General features: G+C 56.6%; 7 protein-coding genes across 7 annotated transcripts; 4 read left to right on the top strand and 3 right to left on the bottom strand.

Moving 5' to 3' along the window:
- Positions 1–259: 259 nt before the first annotated feature.
- On the bottom strand, positions 260–2598 carry GGS23DRAFT_548169 (indoleamine 2,3-dioxygenase). Its single transcript, XM_051515127.1, has 2 exons — positions 1726–2598; positions 260–1669 (listed from the first exon to the last, which is right to left on the bottom strand). Exons 1-2 carry the CDS (start codon positions 2050–2052, stop codon positions 650–652), a joined length of 1347 nt encoding a protein of 448 aa, XP_051376099.1. The 5' UTR covers positions 2053–2598; the 3' UTR covers positions 260–649.
- An 886-nt stretch (positions 2599–3484) lies between these two features.
- On the top strand, positions 3485–4492 carry GGS23DRAFT_592706 (carbohydrate phosphatase; the record flags this gene model as incomplete). The annotated part of the gene is made up of 1 exon (XM_051517918.1): positions 3485–4492. The coding sequence occupies one exon, from the start codon at positions 3485–3487 to the stop codon at positions 4490–4492; it is 1008 nt and encodes a 335-aa protein (XP_051376098.1).
- Positions 4493–4555: 63 nt separating this feature from the next.
- Positions 4556–5973, bottom strand: GGS23DRAFT_175548 (glycoside hydrolase family 105 protein). The gene has a single exon (XM_051511586.1). It carries the CDS (start codon positions 5754–5756, stop codon positions 4638–4640), a length of 1119 nt encoding a protein of 372 aa, XP_051376097.1. The 5' UTR covers positions 5757–5973; the 3' UTR covers positions 4556–4637.
- Positions 5974–6793: 820 nt separating this feature from the next.
- GGS23DRAFT_175565 (MFS general substrate transporter) lies at positions 6794–8947 on the top strand. The gene is made up of 4 exons (XM_051511587.1): positions 6794–7453; positions 7532–8271; positions 8347–8558; positions 8641–8947. Exons 1-4 carry the CDS (start codon positions 7022–7024, stop codon positions 8880–8882), a joined length of 1626 nt encoding a protein of 541 aa, XP_051376096.1. The 5' UTR covers positions 6794–7021; the 3' UTR covers positions 8883–8947.
- Positions 8948–9535: 588 nt separating this feature from the next.
- GGS23DRAFT_175300 (RNA-binding domain-containing protein) lies at positions 9536–11406 on the top strand. Its single transcript, XM_051511584.1, has 3 exons — positions 9536–10072; positions 10200–10290; positions 10372–11406. Exons 1-3 carry the CDS (start codon positions 9848–9850, stop codon positions 10929–10931), a joined length of 876 nt encoding a protein of 291 aa, XP_051376095.1. The 5' UTR covers positions 9536–9847; the 3' UTR covers positions 10932–11406.
- A 2275-nt stretch (positions 11407–13681) lies between these two features.
- On the top strand, positions 13682–15941 carry GGS23DRAFT_175303 (uncharacterized protein). Its single transcript, XM_051511585.1, has 3 exons — positions 13682–14370; positions 14527–15501; positions 15928–15941. The coding sequence occupies exons 1-2, from the start codon at positions 14000–14002 to the stop codon at positions 15368–15370; spliced, it is 1215 nt and encodes a 404-aa protein (XP_051376094.1). The 5' UTR covers positions 13682–13999; the 3' UTR covers positions 15371–15501; positions 15928–15941.
- Positions 15942–20183: 4242 nt separating this feature from the next.
- Positions 20184–20483, bottom strand: GGS23DRAFT_592701 (uncharacterized protein; the record flags this gene model as incomplete). The annotated part of the gene is made up of 2 exons (XM_051517917.1): positions 20184–20346; positions 20410–20483. 2 exons carry the CDS (start codon positions 20481–20483, stop codon positions 20184–20186), a joined length of 237 nt encoding a protein of 78 aa, XP_051376093.1.
- Positions 20484–20904: the final 421 nt, after the last annotated feature.

Below are 20904 nucleotides of genomic sequence, written 5' to 3'. Positions count from 1 at the left end.
TGGTGCCAGGATCGGGATCTGGTCGATAACTCGCGGCCGTCAGCGGTAAGCAGGGGAGGCGGATGTCGGAACTTCGGATGCGGATGAAATGGCGGATCCAAGAAGGAATTCCGCTGCGAGGCCGGCCATCCTCGGCATATCGTATCTACGTACGCTACCGTGGTGCATGAAGCCTCACCGCTTTCTAGTCCAATTCCGCTCCCCAGGTCCCGAAGGGCCTTGCCCTGGTTGTGTTTACTTGCCCTCTGTCGACAGCGCCGATCTATCTAATGGATACCATGCAATAGATTTTTTGACGGCGATAAATACCCACTGTACACATATGCATGCCCCGATAAGTGCCAAGTCACGTGCTACGCAACTAAGCAGCTGGGGTAATCACCACTGTAAGTGGCGTCGTCAAGATAGGCTCGGCTTGTCACCGGCTTAGAACTTCACCATAGCACAGATATCTATCCATCGGCGAGGATTACACGAACTTCATGAGCTCTTTCTTTGAACGCTTTCCATCTCGGGACCAATAATTACAACAAGCCGAAGGGGTCTTCTTCAGTACCTCCACATGTACCTGCCCGTCTATCCCAAGCTCCACCAGTTCTAGACCTGTCGACAACCCGTACTAGATCACCTGAATCCCGCACAGACGCGCTTATATACGGACTTCACTTTGCATATCCGGTGCCAAGACGCCCGCCAAGTATGTTTCGTCGCGCGTCCGCTTGAGGAACGGGATCAGCGCTGTCCCTCCCGTCCCAGTCAGCTCCTCTCCGGGTGGTTTGCTACCTCGCGATGATGCGGTGGCGAGGTTGACTGTCGAGTTTCGGGTCTGCTTTCTCGATGGCACGACGATGTATCTCGAGACAATGCGCATGTGCCTGTTTCGAAAGTCGCCAAGGGCTTTAGTGACGACTTGGAACGCCACCTGCAGCTGTCTCTGTTCCTCCGATACAGCCGGCTCATTCGCAAGCTCTTTAAGGCTGCCCATGCGCGATACGTGCTGCAGAAACTCTCTGTGGGGTGCCGGCATGTAGGATCGGACCTCCTCGTGAAAGCCTGGCGTTGCTCCTCTCCCTCCCTGGGGCATCACGGCACCAATCCGCGAACCACCACCAGTCGACGTATGCTCGACCCCCAGGGCGACGTCCAAAAATTGGATGAGTGAGCTTTGCCCATTACTACCGCCCCTCAGCTGCTTCCAGCTCGTCCTGCCCTCTTTGTCTTGGTATAGGACCCCGTTAGGAAGGCCAGCCACCCCCATATTCTTACTGCCCGCTAGGAAGGGGCGGATCTGGTGATAGAATACTGTCGGGTCGCACTTCTCGTCCATGCGGTCAAGAAGCTGGCCTAGCTTCCCGATACAGGCCGTCGCCTCACCCAACGCCTTTATCACTGTCGAGTAGTCGCGATTTCGCGCAGCTTCCAGGGCCCGGAACAGGACAGGAATAATGGTCCCACCCTCTGCCTCCATAGCCACCGAAACAACATAGAACCACGACTCGTCCACCGTGCCGGTGAACGTGTGTAGTGCCTCTAGCTTGTCCAGGTCTCGGAAGTCAGATCCGGTGCTTTTGAAGTTCCACAAGTTGAGTCCGGCATAAGTCGCAACCGGCGGGAGCTCGAGGTGTTTTGAAACTTGAAGAAACGGCACTGATACAGCCCGGGGAAGAACCTGACCATGGGTCAATGAACGGCGGAGGTCATGGAGCCTGGTAACAGAATTCATACCTCTGATGGCTTCTCGCCCCCCCAAATATACCCGTGAGCTAAGAACGACAGCACTACGTATGCCCGACGCCATTCTTCCTCTGAGCGCAGCTTGCTTGTCGAAAGCGTCTCCAAGTCATCGACGGCTTTCCGGAGCGTCCCCTCCCTTAATAACGACGGCAAATCTTCTACAGTGGACTCCCACGGCGCGTAGTATGAGCTTGATAGCCGCCTTAAGGGTTCTTTGGCGGGGAGGAAGCCATTTGTGGATACCGAATATGTCTGGAATAATTCGTATTCGATCGACGAGTCCGTATATCCTGACGAAGGCTGAGTACGGCCCGGCATTGTGAGAGCGAGATCGGTGTTGTATGATCAACGATCAACTCCTATATCTTAAAAAGAAACTACGATAGTCAACTCGGAAAGGACATGCGGTCGTGAGATTAGTCGCTTTAAATGTCTAGGCCCGAGCAGCCCTCGGCGTTCCATCAAGAGCCTCATGCATCATCCGTCGGAACTCGGATGGCGGATCGCGGAAAAGCGTTACCAACAAGCAGGCGGCCGTGGGGTGTAGCAATCCACCCTCCGTAGTCGGTTATCCTCGGTCACCGCCTGCGGAATGCCTCTACTTTGGGACATCGACCGACTAGTAGACACTTGAATACTAATTAGGCCCGCGTTATAGGTATTCGGCCGAATACTGAAGCCATAGCGGACCTGGGTTGTAACGTTTATCCCAAATGATAGTGATAGACACCTCGAACAAGAAAGTAGTTTCAGACATCTTCTACGACAGCCATACCAGGATGGCGTGATTGATCAACGTCTCTCGTGAGACATAGACAGCTCCTCGATGTGAACCGGGCCTCTAACGAAATATTGATAGTTATTAGCAATGCCGCTTGTTACATCCTCTCGCTTGTCAGCCAATAGGTTGATTCGACCTGCTCGAGGATTTGAACGAACCCGGCGCCATGGTAACAACAGTTGGGGCAAGTCCTGGTCGGTCTTCCGATTGGTGGTTGTTTTAGAGTATGCGTGTATCCAATATCCTGCTCCTAACCGGAACACCTAGGGGCCTAGGCGGCTACGCCGGCATTCCATACGTAAGTAGTGTTACGCTGGAGATCTAGAGCCTCACTGTCACTTCGCCACCAGGAGTATCACGAGATTTGTCGAGACTTGTGGCAGCGCAGAAGAGAGACCCAGGTCAGACGAGTTCTAAATTGGTTAAGCAGAGATGTAACGCGTGCCTAACATCAGAGCCGTTCTCGGAGTCTGGTGTCCTACCAACGTTGGTAGGTGGTAAGGGGTTGTGGAGGGGGATTTTCTTTCCATATTGGTGCCAATATATGAATACGCCGGGGGAGGAGCTGGTTTCAGAGAAGAAGGGGGGATAAGACGAAGTGCGGAAAAAGAAAGAAGGAGGCCGAGAGAGAGAGAATAGGGGAGGAAGTTAATTATATACCCGGTTTTAGTATTCCTTATTCTCCCTTCGCACGCTCTCGTGATACAATCTGTTGGGCTTGCGAATCGAAGAGTATTCGGCTATCGAGAAGCACGGCGGGTTGAGTCTATGTACTTATCGAAATGCCTCATAAGTCTACCTACACTCTGTGTTTGGTTTGTACACCGCCGGCCAACAACTTCGTTCTACATATTATATCCCGCAATCCACCTCGTTGACGCCGTCAATTTGCGTTTGTCTCCGGAGCAAAGAGACCAACGCAAGACCACACCAACCTCAGAGAGCTCTGTCTTGGCTAGCGGGCGGGATATGCATGTTTCCAGCGAGGCCGCTCGGCCCCCGACGAGCCTGGCCGAGCACCTGCGGTCTGCCGTCCCTCCGCAGGAATACGAGGGCCTCATCGAGTCGGTGCTCCCGACGCTGATCGACTGCGTCGCGGACATCGCGCAGGCGCTGAGGAGCTCGCACCGCGTCGTCCACGCGGGGGGCGCGAACGCCTTCGGCGACGCCCAGCTGAACGTGGACGTGGTGGCGGAGGAGCGCATCCGGGCGGCGCTCGCGCGCTGCCCGTTCGTCGTCGCGGCCAGCAGCGAGGAGGACCCGGTCGAGCGCGCGACGGGCGCCGCGCCCGGCGGCGCGAGCGGCGAGCAGTACGCCGTCGCCTTCGACCCGCTCGACGGCAGCTCCGTCGCCGCGGCCAACTGGGCCGTCGGCACCATCGTCGGCGTCTGGCGCGGGCGCACCGCGCTCGCCCGCCCGCCCGCCGCCCGCCTCGTCGCCGCCGTGCTCGCCGTCTACGGGCCGCGCACGACCGCGTTCGTGGCGCTGCGCGCGCCCGGCGGCGCGCCGACGTGCGTGGAGCTGGGCGTCGGCGGCGCGCGGGGCGGCGAGGTGTTGCGCGCGCAGGTGCGGCTCGCAGGCCCGCCGCCGCCGCCGCTAGCGCGGTACTTCGCGCCGGCGAACCTGCGCGCCGCCGCGGAGAGCCCCCGGTACATGGCCCTGGTGGCGCACTTCGCGCGCGAGCGCTACACGCTGCGGTACAGCGGCGGGCTCGTCCCCGACGTCGCCCACGCGCTGGTCAAGGGCCACGGCATCTACGTCTCGCCGGCCACGGCCGCCAGCCCCGCCAAGCTGCGCCGCCTCTACGAGCTGCTGCCCCTCGCCCTCGTCGTCGAGTGCGCCGGCGGCCGCGCCATCGACCCGGCCGACGGCCGGCCCGTCATGGAGGTCCCCGTCCGCGACACCGGCGAGACTGCCGGGCTGGTGTGCGGGACGCCAGAGGACGTCGAGTTCGTTAAGAGGGCCCTTCTCGACTAAAGGGGGCGATTCGCTATTCTGGGTTGGGGAGGAGGGGTTTTTTTTTATGAAGAATTCCTCATGATGCTGGGCATTTTAGGAGAACGGGTCCGCGAGGCCCCCGTTCGCTCCGACGGTCATAGCATGAATTTGTTCCTCTCTCTATCTAGATAAATACTCTCAAGAATTCCACCAGCGCCATGATAGCCATCGCTTGCCCGTACGGCATACTCGTGATGGGGATGTCCTTGTAGTGCTGGAGGGTGTGGCCCATGCCGGTGCCGAAGGAGGTGTTCCGCAGCTCGCCGTCGGCGTCGACGTTGTCGAGGACGGCGCGGACGGCACGGAGCGCCACCTCCTCGTACTCCTTCCCGATGTACTTCTTGCGCTGCGCCTTGAGGATGCCGAACGCAAACCCGGCCGTCGCGCTCGACTCGGCGTACGAGCCCTCGGCCTCGGGCTGGTCGAGCAGCGTGCGCCACAGCCCCGACGGCGCCTGCAGCGGCACCAGCGCCTCGCACTGCGCGTTCAGCGTGTCCAGGAGGTGCGACCGGATCGGGTCGCCGGCGGCCAGATCCAGCAGCTCGAGGAACTCGGGGATGACGATGGTCAGCCACGCGTTGCCCCGCGCCCACAGCGCGCCGGCGAAGTTGTGACCGCCGTCGTGGAACGTCCAGCCGTGGAAGAAGAGGTTCGACTTGGTGTCGAAGAGGTACTTGATGTGTATGAGGAATTGCCGCTTCGCTTCGTCGACGTAGTGCGGCCTGTTGAGCAGCTTGCCGATCTTGGCCAGGGGCATGACGGTCATCATGAGCGTGTCGTCCCACAACTGCTGGTCGTTGACTTCTAAATATGTGATGTGCTGCATGCCGCCGTACTTGGTCCTCTCGAGGTCGTGGTACGCCCATTCGGCCCAGCTGTCGAGCCAGGGCAGGTAGGTCTGGTTACCGGTCTTCTCGTAGACGTAAGCCAGCGTCAGGAACACGGCCATGGTGTTGATGTTCTTGGTCGTCCCGCCGGCGGCGAATCGGTTGGCGAACCAGTCTTCGATGATCTTGAGGTACTTCTCGTCCCCGGTCAGCGAGTAGTAGGCCCAGATCCCGTTGAGGCCGATGCCATGGGTCCACTCCCAGTCGTTCCATCCCTTCGTGTCGATTACGCGGCCGTCCGGGAGCGTCAATAGGAACTCTCCTGTTTTGTCTTTGATGTTTACGAGTCCGTCGATGAGGAGCTGGATCTTAGCGTGGACGTCGCTGGACTTGATTCCGTGAACTTCGGCCGGCATCTTGGGCGAGCCGAATTCGGAAGCCCTCGAGGTATTCGCAGTTTTTCAGGGGGGATGATGGGGCAGGTATTAAATCCAACACCTCGCCAATTTCGCCAATTATTATACAAGATCGAAAAATCCAACTCTTCCTCTTTTTTTTCCCTCCTACGCACACCCTTCGGTAGGGGCAAGTTTATATAGGAGAACGGGAATTCTGAACCTCCTTCGGGCTTCTCGAAATACCTGGAGTGTTGCTTAACGAGTAAATCGTATGGAGACGCAGAAAATGCCACCCCTCCCCGTGAGGAGTCAGTGCGGTACACTTGTGATATTCTCCACAGGTCCAGAGTAACATTCGAAGTGTCTCCTGCAGGGTATTCTCAACGCCCACGCACACGAGAATCTATCTCGTAATAGGTAATTGGAGAGTCTGGGACTTTTATGCCCGCGTGATGAGCCCTCTCGTCGCCACGATACAGCGAGCGAGAGAGATACGGGAGGTGTTTGGACCGAGAAGAGCGGGCGTGCAGAAAATCCAAAGTTGGAGACGGGTGTTGGATGGGGCCCTTCCGGTGGCCCGTCGCATCCCACAGGTGACGATCTCGGGCCAACGGGTACCGAGCCTAGCTCCCTGGGGGTTCGAGATTCCGCGGACTATAGCCCTTTCTATCCCGAAGAAGTTGGAGCTCCGTCGAGGTAGGCAGGGGGGGAGGCAGTTCAGGCCGGTCCAAGTTCCCCCAGGCCGATCATAGCTGTCAGGGTTTGTTCCCCATCCCCCCCCAGATTTTGGAGAATACCCAAACCCCAGCGGCCCGGGGAGCCCCAGATTGCCCAGAATCCGCCCTCCCCAGTAGTGGTATTAGCGTGCTTGATTCAATCAGGTAATAGTATGATTCCTGTCGAACCCCACCCCAATATGCGATCTGACGAGCTTTTCCCCTGGTCTGGGGAGATGTATTAGACGAATGGGCGTATGCCGTACCGTCGGTCCTTTGTCCACCTTGCTGCGTAGGCTCGGTAGCGATGTCACGGCACCACGACTAGACAGGCTTGTATACATGGTAATGTCGGGGGGTTGATGGCACGAGCTGTGAATAAAAATCCTGTTGCTCCCGACTCTAGGTCCCTCGTCCTATCTCGTCTCTTCTACTCTATCCCCTCAGGCATACCTTGCGGTGAGACTCGTCCCCCCCATCGCTACAAAGCCACTAGACAACAGAAGACTGCGTGAAACCTAGCTTCTAAACGCAGTCCGAGAGGCGGAGTACTTTTTTTTTTTCACCATGTCGTCCGCTCCGGTCCCCGATCACGACCAAGTTGAGGCCACGGCTGATGTGTCAGATAATGGGGGGAAACGCATCTCGCTAGCAGAGGTAGAGAGGGCCCAGTCTGTGCCAGATGAGTTAGAGAAGGGAGACCACGCCAACTATGCCAAGGTCGACGAGGAGGTTGCCAAATACACATCAGCTGCCCGGATTCAGATTTCACCTGAGGAAAATATCAGACTTCGGAAGTTGATCGATAAGCGCATCTTGGTCGTCATGATCGCGACGTATTTCCTCCAGGCCATCGATAAAGGCACCATGTCTTTTGCATCGATCATGGGCTTGCCCAAAGACACCGGCCTGGTCAACTCGAGAGGCGAAGTCAGCCAGGATTTCTCATGGCTGACGACCTGTATTTATATTACCATCCTCATTGTCGAGTACCCACAGGTATGAGGTTCTCCCACTGTTCTCATTCTACCCGTTATGGGCTGTTATACGGAAGCGTACTGATAGCGGAAAACACAGAACTACATCCTCGCCCGCGTACCGGTTGCCAAATACCTAAGCTTCTCGATCGTGGCCTGGGGTGGCGTCCTGGCCTGCCATGCCGCCTGCAATAACTTCACCGGGTTGCTCGTAGTTCGGACGCTTCTCGGGCTGTTCGAGTCGACCTGCCAGCCTGCTTTCGTGATCCTGTCCTCCATGTGGTACAGACGCGAAGAACAAGCCGAGAGGGTGACGTATTGGTACATGATGAATGGTGCGCAGCAGATTGTCGGCGGGTTACTCGCCTACTGCTTCACCCTCATCACGACCGGTCCCCTCAGATCGTGGCAGTGGCTCTTCCTGACGTACGGTATCATTTCCGTGATCTTCGGCGTTTTCGTCTTCTACTGGATGCCCGACTCGCCGATGCGCGCCAAGTGCTTTACCGAAGAAGACAAGCACCTAATGGTAGAGCGTGTCCGTGACAACCAGACGGGATTGCAGAACCGCGTCTTCAAGAAAGAGCAGGTTTGGGACGCCCTAACGGACCCCCAGACTTGGTGCTATGCCAGCATTCAATTCACAACGACGCTCCCGACCAGCGGGCTCGGGGCTTTCGCGAACCTGATCATCTCCAAGAGTCTTGGATTTACCAACCTGCAGACGCAGCTCCTCGCCATGGTCCTCGGCATCTACATCATCATTGTGCTGTTGAGTTCGGTCTGGCTAGTGAAGAAATTCAACCAGAACATCCTGACCATGCTAGGCTTTGTCGTTCCGTAAGCTGCATCTTTATACCCCTCTCTCCACCCGACAAGCGTACCACGATTCTCAGCTAACATTCTAACTGCTAGATCGTTTGTGGGCACCATCCTCTTGATGACCGTCCCCAACGAGACTTACGCGCAACACGTCGGGCTCCTCATCAGCTACTACATCACGTTATCTTTCTGGGCTGCGCAGACCTTGGGTCTCTCGCTGATGTCCCGAAACGTCGGCGGCCAGACGAAGAAGACGGTGGTCGTCGCTCTAAACTTCATCTTTTGGTCTGCGGGAAATGCTATCGGTACGTGAGACCTCACAGCCGTCGGCCTACCGCCGAGGGAGGCATGCTTCGTTTGCTGACGATAGTGAATTTGCCCGTCTAGGCCCTCAAGTGTTCCTCTCGCGAGACGCGCCCACGTACTACACGGCGTTCGCGACCCATCTTGGTTGCTATTCCGCCCTCGTCCTCATCTTGCTGTACTTCCGTTTCCACCTCGTTAGGCAGAACAAGAAGCGGGACGCGCTAGCGGCGGCGGGCGCCAGGGAGGCCGCCGACGCCCAGATGATCCACGCGTTTGAGGACCTGACGGATCGGGAGAACCCCAACTTCAGATACGAGTACTAGAAGGGGCCTGCAATGGGGCCGCCAGCACCGGCGCGCGGCATCGAGGGTGACGAGTCTGCATCCGTCTCCCGCTCGAACATGGCAGCATACCTGCTTCGGATAGGTATAGGCGTGTATTGGGGGTGTCGAGCTAAACCATCGAATCTACCAAGTAATAATTCGCAAGTTGTCCACGTAGCTCGTGAAGACTGTTCGTGAAGCGCCGACACCCATGCATACGCGGGTATATGAGTACACAGATGGCCCGCATGACAGCCGGGCTGGGTTGGGAGTTGTCGCCGGAGATGGAGAAGGGGGAAGCTATCGTAGGCCACCCATAATTGTGCGCATGTAATGTAGTAGGTACCGGCATGCAGCTGGGTTAGTCGGGCCGGCCACCCCTAGAGCCATGGATTAGCCGGGCACTAGGCACCTGCTAGGCACTTGTTAGGCCCCGGTCAGCTTATGAGTACAGCCTTTACTAGCTGTGGGTACCTAGATACCTTAGGTAGGTACCTGGTAAGTACCTAACGTATGGACCTTTTCCGATTTCTCCGATTGTCCCTGTCGCAGTCACGTGAGATACAGCGCACTGGCTTATATCTGTGTCCGGGTACTTGTGTCTCGCGCGCGCCCCAGGGCGATTCTGCATGTACAATACCACCGCTGGATACATTACACATGGACCCATGTTGACAGGATATGTACCTTGTACATCCACGAGGTCCCCACCCAGAAGTTTCCTAGGCAGGACACGCCCAGGCTGGATGGAGGAAAGCTATTTTTTACCTACCTCTCAAGCTGGCTGGTGCTTAACTTGACAGCTTCAACTCCCTACACGCGCCAGCGTGAGACTGCATCCTTCAACGCCAACGCCCAGCCGCCTGCCTTTCCGCCCTTTTGCCTTCCAGCATCTCGCAGACCGATCGGGGCACAGGTTGTGCTAGGTATTGTGTTAGGCACCCAACCCGTCGCGGCCAACCGAGATGGAGTACCGGTCGCCTTCCCGAGACCGTTACGTGTCACGCTCCCCGACTCCTCGGTCTCGTTATTCGCGATCGCCTTCGCCCGTTCGACGCCGCCGGTCGCCCACCAGGTCTCAGTCTCCGGTTCCCCGCCGCAATGGTAGATTCCGTAGCGCCAGTCGAAGCCGGAGCCGCGATCGCGATGTTCGTGGCAGGAGTGAGAGCCCCCTGAGGGGCAGCACCAAGGTCGGTCAGCTCGCTCTACGCACCCAGGAATCGCCCTCCCTCCTCTAATCCGACATATTCTCCTCCCTGTGCCGAAGTGTACGCTAACTCGAATTACGCAATCGCTTCCCAGATCGTCGTCGAGAAGTTAACCAAGACTATCAATGAGGACCACCTCCACGAGATATTCGGCCAGTATGGGATCATTCGAGATTTAGACATGCCCATGAATCGGCAATGTGAGTGAATCCGTCTAACCCGAATTTCCTAGCGATGGTAGGAGGCGGCGAGGCTGACTGGTTGGCCTTTGAACCTCTTAGTTAATACGAATCGCGGCACGGCCTACATTCTCTATGTCCACGAAGCTGATGCGGAAGCGGCCATCGCCCACATGCATGAGGCTGTCGTCGACGGCTCAGTTATCAACGTTTCCATCGTCCTCCCCCGCCGAAAATTCTCGCCTTCTCCGCCAACTGCTAGCCGAGGCGCAAATATCGATCCGCGACTCCCCGCGCCTGGCTTCAGGGGCGGTAGGGGCGGTGGCGGTGGAAGCAGCAGCGGCGGCGGTCCTCCTGGTGGTGGAAGAGGAGGTGGGCTTGGCGGAGGCCGACCGCCTCATTCGCCTCCGCGATATGGCCGGCCGGGTCGCGATAATTTCGACACCTACCGTCCCCGCTCCTATTCGCGGTCGCGATCCCCTTTTCCCCGTCGCAATCGTAGCCCGTCAGGCTCGTACGCGTCCAGGTCCCGATCTGGCCCAAGACGACGAGGAAGGAGAGATAGTTATGACAACTACGATGATGTTCGACGACGGAGCCCTAGCTATGACAGCCACCGTGCCCGCAGCCGCTCGCGTAGCCGCGGCAGGGGCTATCGTTAAGATGGGAAATCCAGCATTGCTGTATCGAGACAAGGGTTCGGAAGAGAGTGGCATTCGCGGCTTAGGGGTTTTGATAATTGACTACCGATTCTACAGCAGTATGTCTGTTCCTTGCTGAACCACCGGATCCATTACTCATGATCCTTCTAGGTCGTGCTATGCCGCCTTCGCCTGAACGAGGGAGTCATCGCACCGCTGCACAGACGTACGTGCTGCCTTTACGGCGTTCTTCGTGCCCCGGGAGGCAGTTTTCCCATTTGTTGCTCTGTTTAGGTTGTTAAAAGTCCGCTTTCGCTCTTCTTCGTGGCAGGCAACGCCGTGTTTTTCGTCTTACGGACAGCAGTGCTTAGTAGAATGATCCAATCTCCGCGCTTCCACACTTCTACGCGAGGTTCCGTGACTTAAGCTCATCACCTCGACTCGACAGTCTATTCTAAACTCGAGTCGCTACGTATTAGTTGCCTTGAGGGGTGCAAAGGTATTCACGCCCACCAGCTGTTGATGGCTAACGTGTTGACTTTATCGCCAATGTCACGACGTGCCCGACAAGTGCTAATCTCACTAGCTACCAATCCACACACGCATATATATACACACACAAGTTGGGGTCTATAAAGCTTCGTATGGGGACAGGCAGGTTGCACCATAATATCTTGGACACTTACGCTATCCTCTCTGTTTCCAAGCCAACCCATAACCGTATAGGATGGGCAGAAAGGGGTCTTCGCAGGGTCACCCGATCAGCCTCCAGGTGCATTTCTGCCTTGGAACTCCTCGTTGTAGGATCCGACGCCGTACAACGGCGTCGTGAGCTTGCCATGTGAACTCCTTTCGACCGCGCTGAAGCTCAAACCCGTCTAACGGCGCGCTGTGACGAGGACGAGAGTAGCATTCAGGCGAAGGCTACCGACTAGTAATGATAAGCAGTAAGTACCAGCCCGTGTTTCACATCTTTTTCTTTAATTAAATGGTTACTCGTCGTGCCTATTCACCGAGTAGCTACGGCGTCGTCCTAAGTGAGCAAGCAACCGGATGAGCAGTGACTAAGTGTTTACGTAGTATGGTAGCTTTAGGGGTAGGGATTGTGCGTACGAACATTCCTGGGGCCCATTCCTTGTTCCTGGGCTTCCTCCTGATCTCGACCCCAAACGACGGAGTCCTCCAGCTTCTCCTTCTAGATGACTTGACGGAGAGCTTCAACAAATCTTTACAATATCCCAGGTCCCACTTCTGACATTTTCCGCAAATAGCAATTTGCTGACTTGAGCTGTTCTTATTAGTGCGGTGTGCTCGATGTGTACGACATGTGTTCTTTGCCCCCAAGTATGAAGGTATGAGGCTAGTACGACCTATACGGACGGATTATGCTGTCCTGGAGAGAGACTTCCCGCTTCTTCTAACGCCGCATCACGTCTTTCTCCCTTTTTCTCCCTACCCCTTCCTTTCGTGATCGAGAGGCAAGGTACTGCGGACACTTCGTCTAAGCCGAGTGATGGCGGCCTCGAGTGTTGTATCATGTACGCGTGGGTGTTACGAGGGGGGCGTTTGGTTCTATTCTTCTTTGTTTCCCGTTTCGCCTATTTTCCTACCTTTCTACAACTAGATTGCCCAGAGCCCATGCTGATTTCGCTGCAGACTTTGTGGGCCGCAATATATAGGCATGCTATAGCCACACTCGTGGGCATGGTAATAGGAGCCTCGGGGTGTATTGAAAGCCATACGAACGCTGCGTGTTCGTCTAGTCCGAATCCGTCGCCATCTCGGAGGGGAATCGTTCACCGGCAGCGGCAACGGCTCCAACGAGTCAGCCGAGGTCGGCGGCCTGGACGGCGGATGGTCTCCATGGACCAATGGGAGGATGGGTGACCGGTAAGCCTGAGGCGCGGTCGAGTCTTGACTCTACGAACTAATCTCTGCTCTAGGTTCGCTTCAATCGCACAGCCGTGTAGTCGAAACCACGCTCCCTCCGGCTCCCCCCCTCTCTCTCCCAACGCGCTTAGCCCTGGCTATATTATGCATACGCTATACGATTCGAAACGCGTAGGGCGGCCAACGACCAGCGGGTATTTCCCCATGGCCTGCATGAGCCGCACAGATACTTACGGTGCCACACTCATCATGGCTATTTCTCAAGCCGGCCGCTGATAGGTCCAAAGCACACCTATCGAGACGAATGAGGCGCTGAACTTCTCTGCCTCTGAATAGTATACTCCAACCATGCTTCGCCATGACCCGTCATACTGATTCACACTATCTAGGACGCTCACCAGAACAATGGCCCATCCCTAACGGCCCATTCCCGCCCCTCCGTCCCTCTGAGTCGATCACGAGACACCTAATCCGTGGGCAATTTTCGAGTCTCACTAGATCTGCGATTTCCGGTGTGCCCGCCACCACTCGTCGTCAGATCCGCGGCGGCGGGTATCGTTAACGATGGATGAAGTCGTTCCGAGCTGTGGTCATCCCTTCTGTGATGGCGAAAATGCATCTTCTTTGCCTTAGACTCGCGTCTTGAAGACTGGATATCTCACCCCACCGCCACTCCAGAAAGCGGCATATCTAGGGATACCTGACCGCCGACTACGGATTATGGAGGCGCAGGCTCAGCTGCCTGTTACAAGTCGAGTTACCGGGGACCGGGACTTTTTCATAGTAGAAGCCACAATGAAGAACCTGTTGGGATGATATTCGGTATGGCGAGCATTGCAGGTAGCTGGGTCCTCACACGACCGCCGAAAATACTTCCGCCGTATGTTTGCTTCACGATGGGACCAAGTCGAATCCGTTGCGGTACGTGCCGAACCGATCGTCTACCCTACATCCTTTCATTCCTTTACCGTGCCTCCCTTCCTCCTCCCCCAGGAGTGCTTCTATCGGACCTCACAAGAAACTATAAAATCACCTGCCCGGGAGCATCCCCAAGCAGAAGTCTTCACTCGCTCGACACCAAATAGGAGTCATCACTCAGTCACTCATCGATCCCATCATATCAAGCTGTCTCATTCTACGATAAATAGACGAGTGTCCGTCTACAATTGCCGCTAGAGAGAGCATCTAGTCTTGACAGGATGTTGCAACTACAAGCGTCACTCCCCCTTCCATGCTCGGACGTCATGTCCAAGCCTTCGAGAGCCCACGCTTACACGGGGCAATTCGACTTTCTCGGAATCGATCCTTCAACTGATCGCCTGGAAACGATCGCGAAGCTCTCGTTTCCAGATCCGCCCCGTCCCCCAACTCCGGGACCCCCTCCACGGCCACCCCCAATACCCCCCCGTCCGCCTGTACCAACACCACCGCCCAGCCCACAATCTCCACTGGCGTGCTTTTACATATTGGCGGCTCAGGAATTCTCTCTTCTCGCTGCTGCGGTTCGGTTCGCTCTAGGAGTGCCCATCTCATACCCTCACCCCCCTCGCCCGCCTACGCCAGGTCCCAGGTCAGTATCTATCGACCCCGAGAACAGCCCCTCAAAACCCGGCACGCTGTCTTGGGCTAGTCGCCAGCTTTTACAGCATGCCGTTTCCTGAAACCCCCGAAAATAGGCGAGATATATAGCTAGGACCTATCACTAACTGCATATGGTGCCTAACAGACCAGGCCCCATTGGCCCTCGGCCAGATGTGCCTACGCCACCGCCTAGCCCGCAGAGATCGGTGAAATACACAGCTGGCGAGATGACTCAGGACGACCGGGTTGTCAAAATTAACAATCTTGACACGTATCCACTCGGACCGTTCCATGCTTCCTGGGGACTTCAAGTTTCCCGAGTGGCAGCTAAGCCGGCGACGTCAGCGCTCAACCTGCGTGGGGATACAGTCATAGGAACCGAGAGAAAACTATACGATGATAAGCTTACCGATGGATCTGATATGCGAGGTGAAACAAGATTGCATACCTCCGTCTACGCTGCAACCCCCAACGGGGCACTCGATCTCCACATGTCTCATCCCGGCTCCTGCAGCGCAAGCAAGTCATACGTCCCAGGGCTATCTCTACACGATGGCGTGGGAACTTGCGCCCAAGACTCGGGTCCACTGCCGGATCCATCGCCGGGATCTTCAGAGGGCCGCCCTGGTCCATTTGGCTCCGCCCCAGGCTTGTCTTTCGCCACAGTCACGACGAGCCAAGCCGCTGACGTATATCGCAAACCGGAGTCCGACGCTACAGTCACGGGAAGCGCATTTCACCTACAGCTGGAGGCACGACGCGCGGGAGCTCTGAGTGGCCAGAACTCGCGCTCCTTCGCGCAGGGGATCGCCTCCCCGGAACCGAGAGCGCCGGGTGGTAGTGGTGGTGGTGGTGGTGGCGACGCCGCCATCTGCCGGCCCGCTGCCTCTGGAGCGCGCTCGTGGGCTTCGGGACTGCAGACCACATGCTATAAACAGCAGATAAGCAGCTTGAACGCACCCCAGGCTCGTCTGGGTGCCGCTTACTGAGAGAGCTGCCGCGAGAGGCAAATCGGACCGGACGCTGCCTCTGGCGGATGCGATTGGCGCTCGACGATAGTACGACGCTGACGCGCAGGCTGCGCGGCGCCAGGCACCGCACCGCCTTGAGCTAGTTTCTGGTGCGTCGAATCTTCGAGGATCCCCTACCCGTTTTCCCACGTCTCATTTGCTTCTTTTCTTGTCGCTCCCTTTCTCCTCATTGATGCCTACTTGGGTATAGGACTACTTCTCTCTATGGGGTCCTATCTCCCACGTCACTAGGCAGATTTCTCTGGTCTTCGTTTTGGCTCCCCTTTTTTTTTCTTCACTCTGTGCCTTTTTCGTCTTCTTCTTCTTCTTCTTCTCCTCGCCGGCGGCGAGTGCCATCGGCCGTTATAGATTTAGACTTACTAGACCCATCATCGACCTTCCTCGCGGGAGAGACCCCACCGACCACCCACCCCTTTCGGGAACAAAAGATCCGCAAAAGGGGGAGGTGGAGTAGTAGAGAGTCATGTTTCTTTTTTTTTTTCTCTCTTTTTTATTAACAACGCTGCTACTGCAAGGAGGTTGCGTTCCTGTCGATTTTCGCCGTTCCTGGCGTTAATTTATTTGGGTCGCCTGCGGCATTTGGCGACGTCGGGTTGTCTGCCCAGGCTGCGTGGGGATGGACAAGGGCTCTTAGAAACTCACCAATGATAGACGCAAGGGGGAGTAGGTATAAATGGAAATGGAAATGGGAGAGACTAGACAGACATCTGGACTGGGCGGATGCAACACTCGCTTTTTTATTTTCCTACAGAGCCACGCATTTGTCTGCTGCTGCTGCTGCTGCTCTCGTGGGGGCCTGTCGATCTTTTTTAGCCACGATCAGGAGAACTGGCCAATCGGCCATCCTATAGACCTTGTTTTATTCGCAATACACACAGCTGGATCTGACTACGGCCTCCCTATCTTCCCATGTAGTTGGTTTCCCGCCTGTCGACATGCATTCCTTCGGTGCTTTGTCCGTCAGGATTTACTAGAAACCGCAGCGGGCGCGTATCAACTTGCGACGAGGGCAATTCAGTCTTGTCGTTTCTATTTCCTCGCACTTTTTTTTTAGTAGTAGTTTTTTCTCCTTGAGACAGTAGCAGCCGCGTCGGGAGAGAGAAGGAGACGAGAGAGAGATGCGAGAGACCGCGAACCGGACATTCGACGTCGTCTCGGCCCCGTGACAAAAGCGAACTGCGACCTACCCAATGCAACCAGCGCTGTACCAAACGTCGCCGGGGTCCGTCTTCGAGAGTCGTTTATCTACATGAAACCTCGACTTAGTAGTCTGTTGCTATTTCCAGGGTAAGCCCCCCCCCCCCCTGCCCCCCTCTCCTCCCCTTTTTGCCGCCCTCTCTTCTCCCTCTCCGGAGAGTCTCGCAAGGGAATTGGACATGTCATCTTACGGCTCAACTTTATTTGGACTCAATTCTCCTATCCCGTCGTCCCCGTTTGCCGTAAGGAATCCTGCCGCCCCAGATCCCAGTACCTAGGAAAGCAAGGCTCCCTGTTCACACTTCTCACACCTGTAGGCAAATCTGTACACCTCGCCCCCATGTCGCTTCAGCCCTAACCGACTATTTGCAGGCGTCACTGCCGACGCGTGCCACTATACCTAGCCTGTACCTGCTGCTACTACCTTCCCGCTCCCGTCGCAGTCACAGTCGCAGTCGCCGGTCGCGAGATGGGGGGAGGCAGGGCGAGGTAGCTGGTTTGTACACGACGCCGCAGCGTGTCGTGCAAGTAAGCAACAAAATATCCCCCCCCTTTCCCCTCCCCTCCCTTCCCCCCAACCCTTTCTGGCGTGTACCACCAACGTGGCTCACGCTCACACCCGGGAAGCCCACGCTGTGGGCGCGCAGGCAGGCGCCCCTCCATGTGCGGTCCCGAGGACAGCGCAGCTGGGGATACACGACATGGATCCGTCCCGCCGGTTCCAGCACGGTTCGTCGATGGCACACCAAGCACGAGCGCGTCGTTTCATTGATTGATTGATTGACTAGGCGGATTGAGATGTGGAGGCCGTGGCGTCGCCGTCGTCCATATTCCTACGCCGCGTCGCCTTGCCCCTCACACCTACCCTCAGCGAAAGGCGATATTTTCGGATACGGCGAGTGAAACATAGCACGGGAGCCCACTCCGGTAACTGCCGCTACGGTGTCCAATATCGGTAGGGCGGTAGAAAAATGGCTGAAGGTAGCATCGGGCGCGTGGGGTGGAATGAGGAAGGATGGGCCGCGATCGACCGATGTGTGTATTTCCAGAGGTGCAGCCGGCAACATGCCACACTCGCATTCCCTCAATACGGCATGTAGTATATCCCTCAGAGCGTGCCTAGATGTGACGAACTCCGCCAGGCTGCCTCCTTAGCCCCTCTCAGGCCCGTCGTGGGCGGCGGGCTTGCCTAGGAAGGTAGGCAGGAAATACGCCTCTCATTTCTCAGGCGCCGAGGAGGCGTAGGGCGCGCCAGAACCGTTAGGAGGCCTATAGAACAAGAAAATACCCATCTCGAGACATAGAGAAAGATACGACTCCCAGAGAAGTACTCCGAGTACCAATCCAGTCCCAGGTTTGGCTTCGTGTCTGGTTGTCTCTCGCCGGGGCCACCCGGCGGCTTCAATAGGCAAGACAATAAGCTTATGAGGCTAAGTAGGCGATAATAGATGAAGATGAGTCCCTTTTCTGCGAGGCAGGATTGTAAGGAGGCCACGCACCTACAACGATGTCTGGCGGGATTAGAAATCAGCACCGTCTCCGGATGCTTAGTAGAGGTTCACCTCTCTTTGCTCTGGAGCCTAATCGAGCGCTCAGGTATCAGTATGAAGCGCGCACAACACGGAGGTAGCCTAGACTCGAAATACGCATCATTTTCACCATTTGCCAGTTTCACCGGATAATACGTCCTCGGGTCTCCTGACGTACGCGGCCGTCTTCCCTCAAGCCCACGCCGAGCTACAGGGCCCCTATCCCGTTTGCGGACAGACTCGACCAGCGGGAGAGGGACCGCGTACGCGCAATCTCTCACGTCTGGAGAACTAATATCCGTGATAAAGCCGCATGCCAGAGCGAGGTGGAAAGGGGTAGCGTACCCAGCTTCGGCTTATGTCGCTACTCCTCAAGTCACGTACGCGGTGAGACGCGTGCAACCTCGTAGCGAGCATGCATGCGCATGCGGTTGGAAGGACGTCTTCCGACTCGACTCGCACCACTGAGATGGTTCGAGATGGTTCTTCTAGAAAGAGGATCGGGATAGGGCTTTGCGGAACTGCTGCGCTGCGCATTAGACCCCCAATGGAACGGCGGAAGCGTCAGAAAAGCATGTGCCTGCGACGGGCCACGTGTAAAGGAAGAGATTAAAGATAAAAATAATTTAAAAAAAAAACACGTACGAAATAGAATGCTGGTCGAAAAAAAAAACGCAAGATCGTAAGGGGATCCTATATGCGAGAAGGCGTCTGCGTGAGGTACGCTATCGTTCCCAGCGGGCGTACTGGGAGAGACGGCGATGCCGTCATCGTATGAACTATACGACGCGTGCTTAACTCTGGACAATAATTCCACACACAATGCGTGCGGCACCGGGTCAATCAGAGGTTGCGGCACGGCGGTGCCAGCCATTGATGCTTGGCCTACATGAACATGTCGCAAATATTCTATTTTGTCGTCAGACCCGGTCTCCTATGTCGGTGTCGTGAGCAACTTGTGTCTCGGAGGCCACCTGGAGGTCGAAGCGGCATCCATAGCCCAGTCATAGACCACCAATTCGGTGTGGTCCCGTGGTGCGTAAAGCGTAGAGGCGTGGAGGTAGTGGAGGCGGGGTAGCACCCCTCACGCCTCCTGTATGGCGACAAGAACGCCACGAGAATAAGATTAGTAGTAGCACCGTCGTCGTTGTTACGAGGAATAATATCCACAAGTCCTCAGCAGGATGGGCTGAGTACCCGAGCCATTGGTCGATGACAGAGATGGTCACCGAGTTCTCGCGAATCAAAGAAACGGGCGGGTAGCAGTGGTCTGCTCTCTCGTGTGTTCTGTTGCGAGTCTGCGGCCTATTAGCTACACGGCTTCGTCCCGGCGCTCTGGGACGCGCGGGAGAGCGGCATCCACGAAGAGCTCACGATCGACCACGTAGTACGCACCTAACCAAGCTGACAGAGGTGGGATGGCGTCGGGTCGGACTAGACATCCCTGCCTTACGTCCACAGTAACGTAGATCTTGCTTACCTCTCGTGCCTTAGCAGCAGGACATATCCGTGCAAGGATAGATGGGAGTAGCGCGGGTGCGGGGGCGGGAATGATGTGCTTTACGAAGCCGATCTGCTCAGCGGCCGACGCCGGCCATAAGATCCCGCGAGAATCTTACGGGAGGCAGCAAGCGGAGTGCACGAGGTCGATGGGTCTGCGACGATCCGATAACCCCATGAGGCCAACCCGAGCGTTTCTGGCCAGCCGTTACATAGCTGCCTAGAGGGCAGCCAAGTGAAGATGCCAGCGAGGAGAGGGACAACTTCATGACCAGCTGCAGCAAGCTGACGCACACCGAGATTGTGTGCGTCACCAGTGGCATCGGCCAATTCTCAATGGCGGGCATGCCGTGAACCAAGAACCCGCTCCTCATGGCAAAATGCTACATCGTAACGCATGGCCGTTCTCAGTACGACGGCCCTCTAGGTTAGACCTGGGAGCCAGGATGCGTGCAGTCCCGTCCCCCCTCCCCTCGAGCAGGAGCAGAGTTGCTGCAAGGAGGATGTTAGTAGCATAGGGGCACATTTACGAGCCCGAAGGCCCTCTACTCCAGGGGTCTATGGGCAGATAGAGAGAGGCCGGCCAGAACCCAATACACCATATTCCCCGAGATGACAAATCCAGCGCTCATGCCCAGAGTCTCAAACACCAGTCTCTGTGATCGCCGCCAGCTGCGGCCATTCGCTACAGCTTCGAGGTCGTCGCCGCTGCGCAATGAGCGTGTGGAGGAGACGTCGCTATTCGATCGTTTCCCGACCGCCAGCAGTCACCTGCCGCGCTCTCGAGCTCGACGCTTTACGACGGAGGCGTAGATATCCCCGTACGGCAGAGTAGCGAACAGCATTTTGACTCAAGGTAAGGCGTATCGATGGGGCGCCTGGATGCCGTGGGCCAGGTTAACAGGTCTGGCTCGCAGCAACAGATCCCGGAAAGTTTCATATGGTTGTGGGATCCCATGCCCCGGGTTGTCTATCACGCCGACGGGCCATACGTCGTTGCTATGTGATGTCGTGGTGACTATACCACGCGGGCTGCCTCCTCTCCATCGAGCCATTACGCGGCGTCGGCCACGAGGGGGGTAGGTAAGCATTGGGGGTGCGTCCATCCGCAGATGGGAGAGACGAGAAGGTTCCCCTACCTACCTCGCAGGGAACGCATCCGGTTTTCTTGAGCGGGTTATGGCAGGCTATCAGAGGGGGTGGATTCGCGTCATGAGGGACAATAATTCGCCTTGCCCTGCTCGAGTTACGAGCCCGCAGGATGCC

Source organism: Durotheca rogersii (assembly GCF_024521655.1).
Source record: "Durotheca rogersii strain YMJ 92031201 chromosome Unknown GGS23scaffold_2, whole genome shotgun sequence".
NCBI lineage: Eukaryota > Fungi > Ascomycota > Sordariomycetes > Xylariales > Xylariaceae > Durotheca > Durotheca rogersii.
Note: the sequence above shows the minus strand (reverse complement) of the source record. Positions and strands in the feature narration are given on the sequence as shown.